The sequence below is a fragment of the Pseudopipra pipra genome, chromosome 14 (assembly GCF_036250125.1).
Source record: "Pseudopipra pipra isolate bDixPip1 chromosome 14, bDixPip1.hap1, whole genome shotgun sequence".
Classification (NCBI taxonomy): domain Eukaryota; kingdom Metazoa; phylum Chordata; class Aves; order Passeriformes; family Pipridae; genus Pseudopipra; species Pseudopipra pipra.
Genome location: NC_087562.1, coordinates 1,105,472 through 1,120,786, shown reverse-complemented (window position 1 = coordinate 1,120,786; position 15,315 = coordinate 1,105,472). Strand labels below are relative to the sequence as shown.

Below are 15,315 nucleotides of genomic sequence, written 5' to 3'. Positions count from 1 at the left end.
GGGCTGCAGGGCAGTAACTGTTACTGGAATTTGGCTGTGCTGTGAACATGGAAATGGAAGAGAAACAGTGTCGCAAGGACTGAAAATGGAGCAGGGCTTTGAGCTGTCTGGCAGGGTACAGAGGGGATGAGAGCTACTGTACCTGTGAGCAGTGTGGGGTTTGGGTCTTGATCCAAGCAGCAGAGCTGACATTCCTCTGGGAGGGGAGAACACAGCACAGAAATCCTCGTGGGCTCCATGTCTCCATGAGTTCTCCTTGCTGCATTTCTGGGAGATGTTGTGCCTGGTGATGCATTTTGTACATGATGATGCCAAATGCCCCCAGAGGGGCTGCCTGCAGCCAGCACAGGTTTGGACCTGGCTGTGGGCTTGATGGAGCTGTGGATCCACCTTGGCCTGTCCTCTCCCAGCCCACCCACCTTCCCAGGACAGGAGTGCTGTGCCCTGGAATGGTTTCCCCAGACACAGAGGGCGAGGAGCCCCTGGTGCCCCAGGGCCTGGCTGGCAGCAGCAGTGCACGAGCCCCCTCTGCCCACTCCTGTTGCTCTGGGAGCTGTGTGACATCCTGCTCCCCTCTGACTTCACCACTGCAAAAAAAGGTACCTGGAAAGGTACCAAAGGAGCTTCTTGGACCCCAGCCCAAATTGTGAAAAAACCCCTCAAACCCCAAACCCCCAAACAAACCTCGAATGGCTCGTGCAGCAGGGAGAAAACCTCGACTTGCTTTGAGAACCTTCCTCTGTATCTCGGGGGGGAAAACTCGAATATTGTGGGTTTTCTGATGTTGCCACAAACGAAGGACTTGGCCTCATGATCTGCTTTGCTTTCCCCAAAGAAATATAAATATTTTCTTGCTTGGAGAGTTTTTTTGGGGGGGATTTTTGCTCCTGGTGATGTTCTGAAGCACCAAGGGGCTCCCACACACTGCTATCCCAGGATTTACACCCAATCCGTAGTTCATCCCCTTCTCCTTGTGCTATCCCCCCAAAATGTGATTTTTAGCATCTTTCCTTCCTCCCTTTGGAGGGAGGCAGACAGGCAGCAGAAAGAAGGAGGCAGAGGCACAGGAGGGGAGAGCCCGGGGTACAGACAAACATTCTCTTTATTGAGCTACACATGAATTTTTCCATTAGTCAGAGAAAGAGATTGGCAGTGTGTAATATATCACAGAAACCTCACTGATTGGTAATAGAAAGGCTTAGAAAGACCTGGCGCTTTTTATATATATATATATATAATATTTTTTTTTTAAGTTTCCTCTTTATTTATTCATTTTCTTTTGAACAGGTGTGACTGCTCTTCTTCAGCAAAGGTAACTCGTAAAAGTGAAACTGTGAAGACGTCTGGTTACTAATCAAAGTAGAAATGACGAGGGATTGGTCATGAAAACGGTGGCTTCAATGTAAACACTACATTCGATTTTTGTTGTTGGGTTTTTTTTATTCTTTTTTAATTATTTTTTGTGGTTTTGTGTGTGTTTTTTAAAATTTTTAAATTATTTTCATTCTTGCTTTTTTTTTTTTAAAGTTTGGTTTTTTTAAGTTTTTTTTCTTTTTTTTTCCTTTTTTTTTTTTCTTATTTTGCAGCACAAACATCCCCACATGAGAGAGAAAAAACACCATTCACTAAAAGGGAGAGAGGATTGGGATGGGATGAGGGGGAGAGAAAAGCAGCACAAAAAAGCATTCACTGGAAAGAGTTAAAAATGAATAAAAACCAAACGAAAACAAAAAAAATACTCTAAACAAAAAATAAAATAAAATAAAATATATATATATCTGTATAGCCCTCCCTGATGCCCCTGGTTGGCCCCACAGGAGGGGTGAGGGGGAGCCTGGCTGGGGGGGCCGAGCTGTGCTTTTGGATACGGACCTGGAGAATGAGCAGTGAGCGGGACTTAAACCGGGAGGGAGGGAAAAACGGGAAAAACCCGCCGGCTCCGGCTGGCGAGGGCTTTGGCCTGAAATGGGAATTCAAAAACTGACCTAAAAACCCCCAAACCCTGGCAAGGGAGCAGGAGGAGGATGCTCCCACCGCAGCTTCCCCCAGACAGCCAGGGTGGGAAATGGGAGAAGATCTCCCTGCTGCTGCTGCTGCTCTTTCCCTTTCTAGCTGTGACACGTAGCCAGGGGCAGTTTTCAATTTTTTCCCCCCTCCTTAAAAAAACCAAAAAAACCAAAAGACCATCTCATTGTTTCTGGAGGCAGCAGCTCACCCGGGCTGGGCAGCAGGACCAGGGGCAGGCAGGGGCAGCCCAGCCTTGCCCACACTGGAAATAAAAATAATTCTTCATCATCATCATCATCATCAACAACATCATCATCAACATCATCATCACTAAAAAGAAAGCCAACCCACAACAATCAATTATAATGGTAACAATTAAAAAATAAGAGCCCGTGGTCAAATAAGTGCTGGGAGAAGCCCCTGCCCAGGGTGACCCCTCTGCCCCCTCTCCCTGCCTGGTACCGGGGGGGAGCCCCGGGAGTTTGGGGTGGTGGGTCTGGGCAGAGCCCCCCCAGCCCCCGGGGTGCCCCAGGCTGGGACATTTGAGGCCGGAGCCTGACGGGGGGGAAGGGGTTTAAAAAAAACAAACTGAAAAGGTGGGTGTGGATATTTTTATATATATATATACGTATATATATAATTTTTCCTTATGCCTTTTTATTTACCAACTTGCATGATTATGATGACAATTTTTTTCTCTCCTTCAACCTGTTTTTTTTTCTTTGTTTCTTTTTTTTTTTTTTTTTTTTTTCCCCCGCGCGTGTGTGTGTGTGTTCTGTGTGTGTCTGTTGTGTGGTTGCGTTGGGGTTGTTTTTTTTTGTTGTTGTTGTTATTTTTTTATTTTTACGTTTCTTTTCTCTCCTGGCGCCGGGATCGCCACCCAAGCAGTCGCTGTGCGCCGGGGGGGGTCAGTACAAGCCGCAGCCCCGCAGGTTGTTGGCAATGATGATGTCGGTGACGGCGTCAAATACCACCTGGATGTTGTTCGTGTCTGTGGCGCACGTCATGTGGCAGTAAATCTCCTTGTTGGGGGAGCGGTTTTTGCTCTCGAATTGTGCTTGGATGTAGGCGGCCGCGTCCTCGTAGGTGTTGGGACCTGCGGGACAGGTGGGGGCAAAGGGGGGGTGTCAGGGCTGAGGGCACCCCCCTCCCACCACCCCCGGCCCCTCGGGGCTCGCCAAGTGCTGTAATTCCAGCGGAAACAGGCCAAACTTCGTTATTTGCACCCTGTACCCCCCTCCCCATCCCTCAGCAGGGTCCATTTAACCCTCCTCCTCCCCTCTCCATCCTTTCCTCCCCTCCCCTTTTCCACCCCGTTCTACCCTATTTTCCCCTAATTGCAGCCCCCTGGGTCCTGTTGGGGACTCCTCCCTCCCCAGGTGTTGCTGCTTTGCCTCTCCCCTTTTTCCCCCGCTGGAAGGGGAGCAGCCCCAGCTGCGCCCGGCCGGGCTGTGCCTGACGGAGGCTCCCGACGGCATCGCTGCGGCCCCGGCTCCGGAGATCCCGGCTCCGGTGAGTCCCCACGGCGCATCCCGACAGCGCCCTTCCCAAGGGAGCGCGGGGGGGAGAAAGGCTGGGGGGCCTGCTGGCCCCCCAGCCAGGTAGGCAGGGGGAGGGATGGCCAGGAGGGTCGGTGGCTACTCCAACATCTCCCGCGGTGCTGGTCGTGCTGAGCCCTCTCTGCCCCGTCAGGGCGATGCCCGGGCAGGGTGAGGGTCTCACCCGGGCTCTGGGGTGGGCGAGGGGTGCTGGCGGGGCAGGAGCTGCTCGAGGACGTGCTGTTGTTGCCCGTTGGCTTCGTGACTGGGAGGTTTGCTTTTGTAAGGTGGGCTGGAGAGGCGCCAGATGTTCGAGCCGAAAAATGTGCATTTTTGCATTAAGCCGCTTACGGCAGCGGGAGAGGCTCCGCCTGGCCCCTCGTGGGAAGCCACAAAGCTGAGTTACGCCCCTGAAATCGCCTTTGCGAGAGCTGCTATTATCTGGAGATTTATTTTCCTTTTCCAGCTCGCTGGTTCCCCTCGTTCCCGATGCGGGGGGTGGGCCGGTGACACCGGGCTGTCCCCTCCCTGTGCCAGGATGTGCCGTGCAGCTGCAGTGGGGGAGTTCGGTTTATTCAACCAGGTGGCTGTGAGAAAAGTACTGCTGCCTTTATGATGCAGAAGCCTAAATGCCTCTGGTGGAAATGCCAGTGCATTTATGCCACAGGGGAGGGGATGGCATCTTGCTGGGGGACCCCCTTGTCCTCAGGGTTTGGCATCCAGGGTGGGTGAGCTCTGGGTGGAACAGTTCAGAGGCATCCCAGTATCTGTAGGGGTGGCTGGAGTCTGAATCTGAGCCGACTTTTTCTTTCCTCTTAGAAATTTTGAGGTATCTATTCTAACCCATCTTCTTGGTTATTTGTTCTTTTCCCCAGACCACGCCGGTTTCACTAAGAAGTGGATGATTCTCTTGTGGTTCCACAGATTTCTGCTGTAAAGGGGCTCTTTCCCTCCCCAGCTGTATCCTGTGTGAAGGCATTCCCGGGAGGACCACGTGTCTTGGTTTCTCTTGCAGGAGCTCCTCAGGAACCCCCAGCACACAGGATGGCTGCAGTGGTGGGCACTTGGCTCCTACCAGGGCTTCTCCTTTCCACAGCTCCTCTCTCTCTGTCCCACCTTTGCCACAAGAACTGCCCCAGGCAGGACACGGCCCTACCCCACCGGTGGGTGCTGGAGCTGCATCACTGCTCCTGAGGGTGGGCAGTGCTTGTGCCCCCCAGAGGTGCCCTGTCCCCTCTGTCCCCCCTCCCCTGTGGGGTGAGGCGCAGCCCCCGGTCCCGGTGCAGGGGGGTGTCACTGGGCTGTGTCAGCCCCGGCACCTACCTGTGTACTCAGGGAAGCAGATGGTCAGAGGTGACTTCTTGATCTTCTCAGCAAATAGGTCTTTCTTGTTGAGGAAGAGAATGATGGAGGTATCGATGAAGAATTTGTTGTTACAGATGGAGTCGAAGAGCATGAGAGATTCGTGCATGCGGTTCTGCAACGGGGAGCACAGAGGGAGAGAGGGGAGAGAGAAAGGCAAAGACAGAGTTAGAGGAGAGGAGAACATTTTTTTTCTGAAATGAAATGGTTAGAAAGCAAAAAATCTCTAAGATAAGACAGTTGTAAGTGTGAGCTGGTTACAGAGGTGGAGGAAGTGGGATATTGCCCTGCTCTTGGGCTGGAGGCCAAGGCACATGTGGAGGCTGCAGCTGATCCTACCCCACGTCCTGTGAGGCCACTCTGGCAGGGCAGACACCTGAAGCTTCAAGGAAGAGCAGGAAAAAATTATCTGCTCCTCTCCTGCCTCACCAGAGGAGTGGGGAAGGAGCCTTGTGTCTCCTCAGGGAGTGGGCAACCCTGAAGCATCGTTTGCAGAGCTAAAATAAAGCATGGGGAGACAGCACCAGCCAGTGGCCAGGATACACTGGGCATTGGGACTGGGATGGAGGGGCCTTTGGCCATCCCAGGGTGGTCCTGTGGACTGGCCTGGAAGGGTATTTGGTGCTGAGCAGTGCCATCGTGGTGAGATCAATGCCAAGGGATTGCCCAGAGGTTGGGGCAGGTCCTGTCCCAGCAGGACCCTTCTGCCCCTGGAAAAATCTTCAGCCCATCTTGGAAAACACCACAGTGGTGTGGCCAGGTTACTCCTAAGAAAACCCAGTGCTGCTGCATGGAAGTAACCAGTGGAGGTGCCTCTGCCAGCCCACCCCCGAGCTCTCCTGAGTGTTCTGGGCTTGCAGGCAGATCCAGGGAGTCTTTGAGCTTGGAAAATTTTTGGTAGGAGCATAACTAGAGGCAAATTTGTAAAGTAGGGGTTTTTTTTAATTTGTTTTATTTATTTTTTTTTAATTGTCCTTTCACATGCAGACAAAATCCACATAAAGCCATTTTTCCCTGTGCTACAGAAATTTTTAGCAGGAAGAAGTGGAGAGCAGACAGCAGAACAGGAGGAGGAGGTGAGGCTGTCCTGGGCAGAACAGGCTGCCCCAGGGCACCACAGAACAGGGGATTCTCATGCAGGCACATGCACTCACTGTTAGTGTGGAGGTGCCACTGGACAGGACAGATCTGGCCCTCCAGGAGCTCCCAAAAATTTCCTCCATCATTGTCACCAGAAAGCCATTCCCTGCTACTCCACTGACAGCTCTGGGGGTCCCTTTCACTGTGGGTACCCACCCAGTTTCTACCTGAACCTTCAAAGCTTCTGAAGCAAACCCAGGGCTCAGTGAGGTCTGAAGCTGCTGCCCCCTCCCTGTGCCCCTCTCTGCAGCCCCCCCTTAGGGCTGAGCCCCCCAGTTCTGGCTCAGCTACCTGCAGCTCACACAGGGACACAGCTGCTTGTGAAAGCCTCTTGTGAACTCACATAAAGCCCCACTCTGGGGTGGCTCAGGGGCTGGGTGGGGGGATCCTCCTGCAGCAAAGAGCCCCCCAGCCCCTTTCTTTGGAGGTGCAGCAAAGGGGGACATGGGCCTGCTGCAGATTTGAGGATGCATGTGTTTCCTAACGAAATGATGACCCAATTACACATTTTGGAGTTTTCCATGAATGTTTTATTAGTGACTCATTTTATTAGCTCCACTTCAGCGGTAGCTTTTGCATGCAAAATTGAGCAGCTGTCTGATTTCATCTTGAAAGGCTCCGCGATTGCACCGTCGGCTCCTTGACAAAGAGGAGCAAGGGATGCCAAGCAGGTGCTTTCCAAAGCTTTGGGACTTCAATTGGATCCTTATCTTGAAATAAATAAAAAAACCCCCCTTGTTCATGGGGAAATCAGAAACTGCCGCCAAAGGATGTGGTTCCTCTTGTCTTGTGGTTGTTGCAAAATCACTGGGTCTTGAGATTTTCATGGAGAGTGTCTGGGTGGGCTTTTCCTTGTCTGTCCCTGGTGTTGTCCCCTATATATCTAAATAAAGGAGTGATGATGTTGGTGGAAGAGCAGCTGAAATAAAGCAGGTGCCCAAGGAAAGGAAAATCCCCAGTCAGGGAGAATAACCCTGGTGACTTCAGAGTCCTGATGATCTGAGCAGGATGGAGTCCTGGAGGAAGTTTTAAAAAATCCCCAATAGCAACATGCAAAGCAAAATCCTTTCCCTCTCAGCCATTTCCTTTTCTCAGGTCTGGCCTGTACTTCTGTCTCATCTACAGAATGGGCTGTGTGGGGTTTTGTGTCCTGAGGATGGGTCCAGCTGATGTTATGTCACTGAAAATTGGTCAAGTCAACAGGAATAATGGTTCACTTTGCTGAGGTTTATGGGAAATTTTCTCTTGGTTTCTTCAAGTTCTTTACTTCTATTTCATGCCCCAAATAATGGAAGATCTTTGGTTTTAACATAAAAGAAAAAACTGGCCCAAGGGTTTTTTTAAAGGGAGGGAGGGAGGGATGTTCCACATTTGGTGCTACTGCAAGGAGCAAAACACATCTCAGTCAAACCAGAAATGGCTCTTCTGCTTCTGTGCTTGCACAAAGAAACAGTGGAAAAGCAGAGCAAAACTTGTGACTTGTGAAGGATTTGCAATTGAGGTGTTGGAGGCAGCAATGGGGCAGAGGGATGATCTGTCCTGCCGGGGGCGAGCAGAGGAAACAAAATTCCCACCAAATACTTACATGAAATGAAATACCTTTTGGTTATATCCTTTTTGAATTCCCTGTTTCCAGGCAGATGAGGGTGTGGCAGACAACTGACACTGCAGGTGTGTGTTGTGCAAGTGCATTTGTGGAGCAGCCATAGGGTTAAAAAATGAGTTTGGGACGCTGGATGCGCTCAAGGGAGACACAATAAAACCACTCTCACACTAGAAAAGAGCTGGCACTTTATTAACATTTCGTGACTAATAAATACATTACTGACAGCCAATAAATTATTACAATAACTAATGCTCTATTAAACCAATGGACAGTCACTCTTCATACAAAATTACAGTTAATACAGTTTGGGCCATCAAACATGCAGGAGAAATGATTCAGCGGGAAACCAGCAAAAGGAAAATGGTGATGGCCTCTGGTGATCCTTGGGAAGAAACGTGGTGGGGAGCCCAGAGGCAGAGTGATGGTCACTTGTTGAGCTGAAGGGGGAAAAGGGAGGTGGGGGAATAGGGCTGAGGATCACAAATTAGGGACTGGGCACTTTAGCAGGGCAATGGCTGGTGTTTGAACAACCCGAGTTGCTTGCCCTGGGTTGCTCCAGCACTGGAAAAGCTGGTGAGACTCAGGCACTGCTGAAAATGGTGTTTTACCTGCTATGATCTCCTCTCCCCACTTGGAGCAGGGGGTTTAGCTCTGGAGTTGCTTGCCTGCACTACAGGACAGTCAGGATTTGGTCTCAACATTAATTTCCATGGCACTGGGTGGGAGAGGGCCTGGGGTGTCCCAGCCCTCTGCCTCTTCTCCAGGTCTCTCCTCCCTGTGTCTAGTGCACCTGGTGTCCATGGAAAATAGAGCTGCCCTCTCTGGGAGATGGAGATGTTTCTTCAGCTGCCTCCCCTCTCCCTCTGCCCACAGGGTGCCAGCTGGAGGCTTTGGTCCTGCTCCTCCTCTCAGTAAGGCGTTGGTGTTTAAGGGTTGCACTTGTGTTCACTTGCTTGTCTCTGCATGTGATTAAAGATCTCCCAGGCTGCTGGCTGGGGCATGAGTGGTCCTGTGAAAGGTCCCTTTCCATGGCCATGTTCTCAGCTCAACTCTTTATATAGGTCATGTCCCTATATCTGTCACCATCAATTACCTCGTGTCAGTGCTGGAGCTCAGAAATGACACCCTTGAGTCTTGGGGGGCCTCAGGAGTGTGTTTGCCTGTTTTTTCCACTGGGGAGGTAGAGGCAAGACCATGGTCTGCAATTTTGTGCCACTTGGACCATGTCTCTGCTTTCTTGTGTGTGCATTGGGGGTGCAAGGGGGTGATGGGTCTGGGGGCTTGGGGGTGATGCTCAGTAGCACCATCTCTACTGACCTCGATGCTTCCAGTGTCAGATCACTGATGAGTGTTTTAGCCTCCTAAATGGAAATGGTTGTGGAGTTGTTGGTGGCAAGGCTTAAGACAAACCTGGCCCACGACAAAGACTCAAGCACATTAGCACTAAGCTTCTCTAATTACAGTCAGTCAGCCCTGCTCCCAGGAACTCAGCAACTCTCCCTGGCTCCAGGAGGCATTTTGGCCACAAAATACTCGGATGTGTTGCACAGACTAACAGTGCAGGGTTGGTCCCTTTCCCAGCCTTGACTGCAAAATCCCTCATGGGTGATGTCTGCCTTGTTGAGCCCAACAGTGAGGGGCTGCCCCATGCTTTGCATGGCAGCAGGTGGGCACTGGGGACCTTCTGGCACAAGGACATCTGCTGTGTCCTACCCTGACCTCCTGCAGGTTGCACTCCTGGCCTGAGGACAAGGTCTGTTCCCTTGCAGGCAAACACTGGGCTCATGCCATGATGGATTAAACCCACCAGACACACTTTAATGTACATTACAGTAAAGACTGCCCTCGTTAATACTTTTAGTGTCCTGTAAAACAAAATCGCACCTATGAAGGAGGCACAGCAGGCTCCTCCTGAGGGTGCTCTGCCCCCCGTGGAGGGACAGGCTGGCCGGGCACCCAGGAAAGCTGGCTGAGGGCAGGAAGCTGATTCTGGTACAAAGCTCCTGAGAGCTGCAGCGGGAAGTGTTTGTGGGCGGGAGGTGGGACGGGCCGGCGGGAGGGCAGGGGCAGCAGGGACGCTCGGCCAGGCGGGGTCCTGGCACTAAACACGAGTTTAGGTTTCGGCACACTAAACCCTGGCCTGGGCAGTCCGGGGCTGTGCTTCAGCGTGTGCTTTCCCAGTGAGTGGTTATTGCTGGTTCTCCCGGCCAGCCCAGCCGCTGCATCCCCCAGAGCAGCACAGCGCTCTGCAGCTCAGCCCCGCCAGGCTTTCCTTCTTACGGCTCTCTCTGTTTCATTGAAATGTTGTTTAAATAAAGGAGCTGTTTGCATTTTTGTGGTCTCGCGGCTCCACGCCCTCTCACTGGCTACAAAGCAAGCTGGGGAGGCGCTTCCTTCTTTCCTTTGGCTGCTGCCTGAAGCTCATCATGAGTTGCTAATGCTGCTTTCAATGCTAACACCCCTCGGATGCTGCTGCTGGACAAGCGACCTGAGTCCTGAAAAACCTCCTGCATCCCTAAAAGAGCTTTTTTTTTTTTTTTTTACAAGTTTCCACATTAGTTTTGAAGGGCAGGAGGGTGTATACATAGCTGTTTCAACTGTGTGCTTTTAAAATCTACCCCCCATGCCCTGGTACAATTTCTGATGCAGCTGCGCCAGCTGCAACATCCCCGCTGTGTGGGGACTGCAAATCAAACACAGCCCGGGGTCTCCAAGGGTCTGGACTTGGAGCACGGCAGTTGCAAAGCACAAGGGGCTGTTAAGGAGAGGCTTTTGAAGGCAGGGGATGCATTTCAGGGTCTTTCTAGGCAAGTGCTGCAAGAATTGCTGGTGTTTGGAAAAAGCACGGGGCAAAAGATTGCCTGAGGAAGGCACATCTGCCAGGAAAGGCTTGGAAGGATGCAGGAGCCAGCAGTGAGTAATGGTTTGGCAGCCGTTCTGCAGACAAAAATCTATACACGGCCATCAAGTGGGAGAGATAGTAGTGTTTAACACTGGAAGCATTTCATCTCCCAAATGCTGTTTCCAGCATTTGTCAGCGAATCCTCGTGACGCTCGTGTGAGGGACGGAACGTCAGCAGCAGCAGCAGCTGAGATGAGGCTTCAGACACACAATATGACAAAGAAAATGAAAGAAGAGGCTCTGTGTGGCAACATTTCCTCTGCTTTTTCTCTCTCTTCTCCCCATGGAACACCAGCTGTTGGTTGTCACCAACGTGCTGGGAACCTGCCGAAGCTGCAGAGGGGGTTTGGACCTCTCAGCCAGGTGACCTCCCAGCAGGGGTTACCTGAATCCAGCCCAGAGAGCAGCAAAAGCAAACTGAACCATATCAGGCCACTTGGCTGCATTTGGCAGAGTTTGGAGTTGAGCTAATTTCAATTGTCTTTACCAAAATATTCCTGTGTGCTTTAAGCTGGGAGCTCACAAAGCCTTGGCGTGGTGCTGCCTTCCCTAGGAACAACTTCTGTTACTTATTTACTTGGATAAAATGTCATCCACAGCAAGGGGTGGGAACAGAAAATCTCCATTGCTGATCAAACTCTTCTGACAGACCTGCCTCCCTGCCAGTGCCAGCCATCAGCACAGGGGGCTGGCACTGCACTGGCTCCAGTGGTTACACACACTTTAGGTACCAAACGTAACCAATGTGAGGCTTTTCAGCCCTTGCTTTGACACTCAGTGCACATGTGGGTGCTGCAGGTGGGGCACAGCCACCCACATGGGACAAACTCCAGCACCACCCCTGTCCCTCCACGTCCCTCCAGCTATTTCCCTGCCCCTCCTGCAGCAGAAAAGCACTGCCCCATTGCCATGGGCTGGTCCCTTCCAAGGAACCAAGAACTGGGCAGGTGCTTCCCACTGGGAATCCTTTCCTTGAAAAACCTTTCCACCAACTCCTGAAATCCTAAACTAAACCAAAGACAACAACACATGCAGACCTTTCCTTTGGTTCACATCTTTACAGCAGAGTGTGCTGGCAGTAAATGGGGTGGGATCTGGGAAAACAAAGTGTGTGGGTGGGCTTGAGGAGCAGAGAAGGCTGCTGGCTTTGCTGGCTGGCCAGCTCCCTGCAGGGGCTGCTGTCACTGGAGGCATTCTGGGATGGTGAAGAGAAAGGTGGGTACTGGCTTGTGCCAGAGCAGGGGAGGCAGAGACCTGGAGTTATTGCTGTCAGTGCCCAGCAGAGCAGCAGCAGGTCCTTGCTGTGCAATCCTAAATGCAGTTTTATCATTTAATGCTGTTTAGGGGGTTACTGGCAGTTACCAGCCGTGCTGGGCTGGGAGCTGGTTGGAGGGGTGACAGCCACATTGCTTGCCCCTGCAGGCCTTCCCTGCTGGCTCTGGGGTGCTCCTGCTCACGTTCCTGGCTGGGTTTGTCATGGATGTCCCATGAGCACTGTCCTGGCAGAGCACAGGCTCTGATGGGGACTCTCCTCTGGCTCTCAGGTGCCCTTCTCTTCCCGCCCTCCCTGGTGCCTTCGTCTGTCTCATCTCCCTTCTGCAACTTCGCTCCCAAACTGTTCCCAAACCTCTCCCACTGGTCCTCTCCATCCTGTGCCACCATACCTGCTGCTGTCCCTGCCTCCTGCACACTGATGCTCCCCTGGCCCCTTCTCTTTGGGCTGTGCTGCTCTGGGCTGCTCTCACACCGTCTCTCCTAAATGGGCACAGCGAGAGAAGAGATGCTGTCCCTCTCAGGAGTGGCCCTGGAGAAAACTCAGACCTCCTGAGACCTGAAAGCCACCCCTAGATCAGGCTGCCAAGAGAGGACAGTTGAACTTGTGGCCAGCCTGGAAAGAACTCCCATTTTCCAAGATTATGGAATTTTAAGAGAGGCAGAGAAGAGGCAGGGATCAGCATTGCCTACCTGCCCCCAGGTGAGGTGGGCCCTGAGTGGGACCTCAGAGGTGGTTGTCTCACCCCGACACCAAACAAGCTTTTGGGGTGGACTTCTCAGGGTCCCTCCATGCCCCCAGAGGTGACCCCCCACCTCTCACATTCCCCTCCATCTTCGACCTAAGGGCATCCAGACCCCTTGGGGATGGCAAGAGAGTGTAACTCAGCCCACCTGCATTTCTCTTCCCCTCTCAGCCCCCGCTTTTGCTGTGCTGGGCACTACCCTTGTCCTTTCCTCCCCCTGCCCTTCCTTCCTCCTTTCCTTGCACTTTTCCTTTCTACTGCATCACTTGGCTCAAATCAGCTCCCTGAGCTCTCATTTGCCACTGCATGGCCAGTATAAAACACCCTGCTCACGTCAGACACTGGTAAAGAGAGGCCTGAGTGGAGACACCAAGTGTGGAGCTGTCTCTGGATGCTCTCTGGGTGACACAGGAGCCAAGGAGGCTCAGAGCACAGGGCTGGGCTTCTCAAGGCTGTTCAGATGCCTGAGGGGTGATGAAGAGCCACGAGGCTCCCGCACACCTTCCTGCCACCCTGCCATGGGGACATTTCCCAAAGCACCTCCTCACATCTCAGGTACTTGAAGGTCAAACTCTGCCTACAAGAAACCAAGACTAAATATTTTTGGTGCATTCCAGAACTTCAGGGCTGAAGTCTGGAAAGAGATGCTGTTTGCAGGAGCACTGCTTGTGCTGAAATCAGTCCCTTAGGCTGGGAGGGGCTTTGGGAAAGGCCACCAGGTACCCATTCCTTGGATGCCCCCGAGCGCGGGGTCCTCTCTGCCAACACTCCAGGGGGCCCAGCCCAGTGGCTCTGTGGCCTCCAGCAAAGTGCCTCAGAAATGGGTTACTGCAACCTCTAGATATATTTTAATATTAATCTTGAAAGACTTGAGGTAAAACTGCTACCAGTAATGAATGTTTTTAGACAAGGCTTAGTAGGTTTTGTTACTGTGTCCCCGTTACTCAGACACCAGCAGAACTCGATATGGCTGTTTTACTTGTTCACATAGCTGTCTGGAAAAAAGGAGAATATACAAATCCAAGCTATGGCAGCTGCATTCAACCCCGACCCCTCTGGCATTGGGGTCAGAACTGGAGCCATAAGGTACCCTCAAAATGATCAGGTTGTATCTAGCACTTCCCAAAGGAGTAGTGTTTTAACAGAAGAGACAACCAGGAGAATAAACAATATCCCTTAATCTCAAGGCAAAAAAAAAAAAAGAAAGTTTTGGTTCCAAACTATGCTGTTCCTGACCAGTATTTTAAGGCTTTGATTTTTTTTCCCTCTTTTTAAAACTGAAGTATTTTTGTCTTTTGGCAGTTGAAATGCACTCTGTGGGAAACGCGTTAGCTCCCTGCACAGCACTGTGAACTGCGACGGAGGAGTGGAACGAGGCAGCAAGGGAATGAACCAAAAATGAACCAAAATAAAACAAAACGGGGCTGGGGAAAAGCAGAACTCGCTGCAAAGTTTTCTGGGACGGGGAAGGGGGGATTTTATGGGTTTCTTCCTCATCATCTTCTGAGGAGGGAAAAAACAAGGAAAGAGAGGACCTGTCCGCGGGCCTGAGGGGCAGGAGGGGAGCAGGGAGCGTCAGTAGTGTCAGTAGAGTCCACAGCCCCGCAGGTTGTTGGCGATGATGACGTCCGTGACGGCGTCGAAGACGAACTGGATGTTGTTGGTGTCGGTGGCACAGGTGATGTGGGTGTAGATCTCCTTGTTGGGGGACTTGTTCTTGCTCTCGTACTGGCTCTGGATGTACGCCACCGCCTCCGTGAACGCGTTGGGGCCTGCAGGAGAGCCGGGGAGAGCAAAGGGAGCGGGTTAAAGCTGTCCCGTGAGCCTGGACCTGCAGGGTGCCTGCAAACACCCTCCTGTAGGGACATGGGGAGCTCCTGCAGGGCCACTGCAGTGCAGCCACCCCATCTCCATCTCGGGGGTGGGCACTGTCACCAGCCAGGACTGCTGCCAGCCAGGAGATGCTCTCTGACTGTCAGCTCAGCTGTATTTTTATTCTGAGTTGCTGTTTATAGTCTATGGGGCTGAGTGTTAAACAGGCTATGATGGGAAAACCAGAACAAATTCCACATCGTGGTGACAAAAAAGAGAAGAAATCTGCCAGGAATGTGGTTAAGTGCTTGACCTGGGGAAGAGGCTTTGCTTTTTTCCTTTTTTAGATTTTTTTTTGATTAAAGTTTCAGTTTTTGGTGGAAAAGAAGAGCTAACATGTTCCATGAATTGAGGACAGTGTTGGTAGCTGTGCTCTCCTTTCCCTGAATCACTAAGAGAAAAGGACATGAAAAGATCCAGCCTCTGTTGCAGAACAAAGTGGGGTTTTCTCAAAAGAAAAACCCAAAAGCCTAATACAAAATGTCCCTCTTTTTGAGGAATTAGGATCACAATACTCTCCTCCAGAGCCATGGCTAAAATCACACCAGGAGAGGTTTCTTGTTTTGATGGATAGAGATGTCTGTGCCACATCAAGTTTTGTGTTAAAAAAAGCCTGGGAGGAGCCATGCAAATGAGCAGATCGTTTGTGCTCTGGCCAGCCCTGATCCTGCTCACACACAGAGCTCCACTCGGGCACCTGCTCAGGGCTGATGAAGGTGGTTTCTCTGGCTGGCCTGGAGTGCAGCCCCACAGCACTGCTGGGCACTGCCTGGTGCCTGACCCCCAAAAGGCTCCACAGCAGTAACACTGCTCCTGCTTTTGGGTCCCTCTCCCTCCGTGATGCTGTACTGATGGGAAATGCTGTTATCT

The 15,315-nt window shown here is 51.7% G+C and overlaps 1 protein-coding gene across 2 annotated transcripts in view; it reads right to left on the bottom strand.

The window, feature by feature from the left end:
* Nucleotides 1-1,625: 1,625 nt before the first annotated feature.
* The window catches only part of GNAO1 (G protein subunit alpha o1), a 135,289-nt gene continuing 121,599 nt past the window's right edge, over nucleotides 1,626-15,315 (bottom strand). The window contains exons 7-8 of one of the 2 annotated variants that reach the window (XM_064670642.1): nucleotides 4,869-5,022; nucleotides 1,626-3,103 (exon numbers count right to left, since the gene is read on the bottom strand). In XM_064670642.1, coding sequence (XP_064526712.1) covers nucleotides 2,916-3,103; nucleotides 4,869-5,022 — 342 coding nt within the window. In that variant the 3' untranslated portion in view covers nucleotides 1,626-2,915. Of the gene's footprint in view, nucleotides 3,104-4,868; nucleotides 5,023-7,815; nucleotides 14,346-15,315 lie in introns of those variants that run through there. The other variant, XM_064670643.1, reaches the window with a different exon arrangement.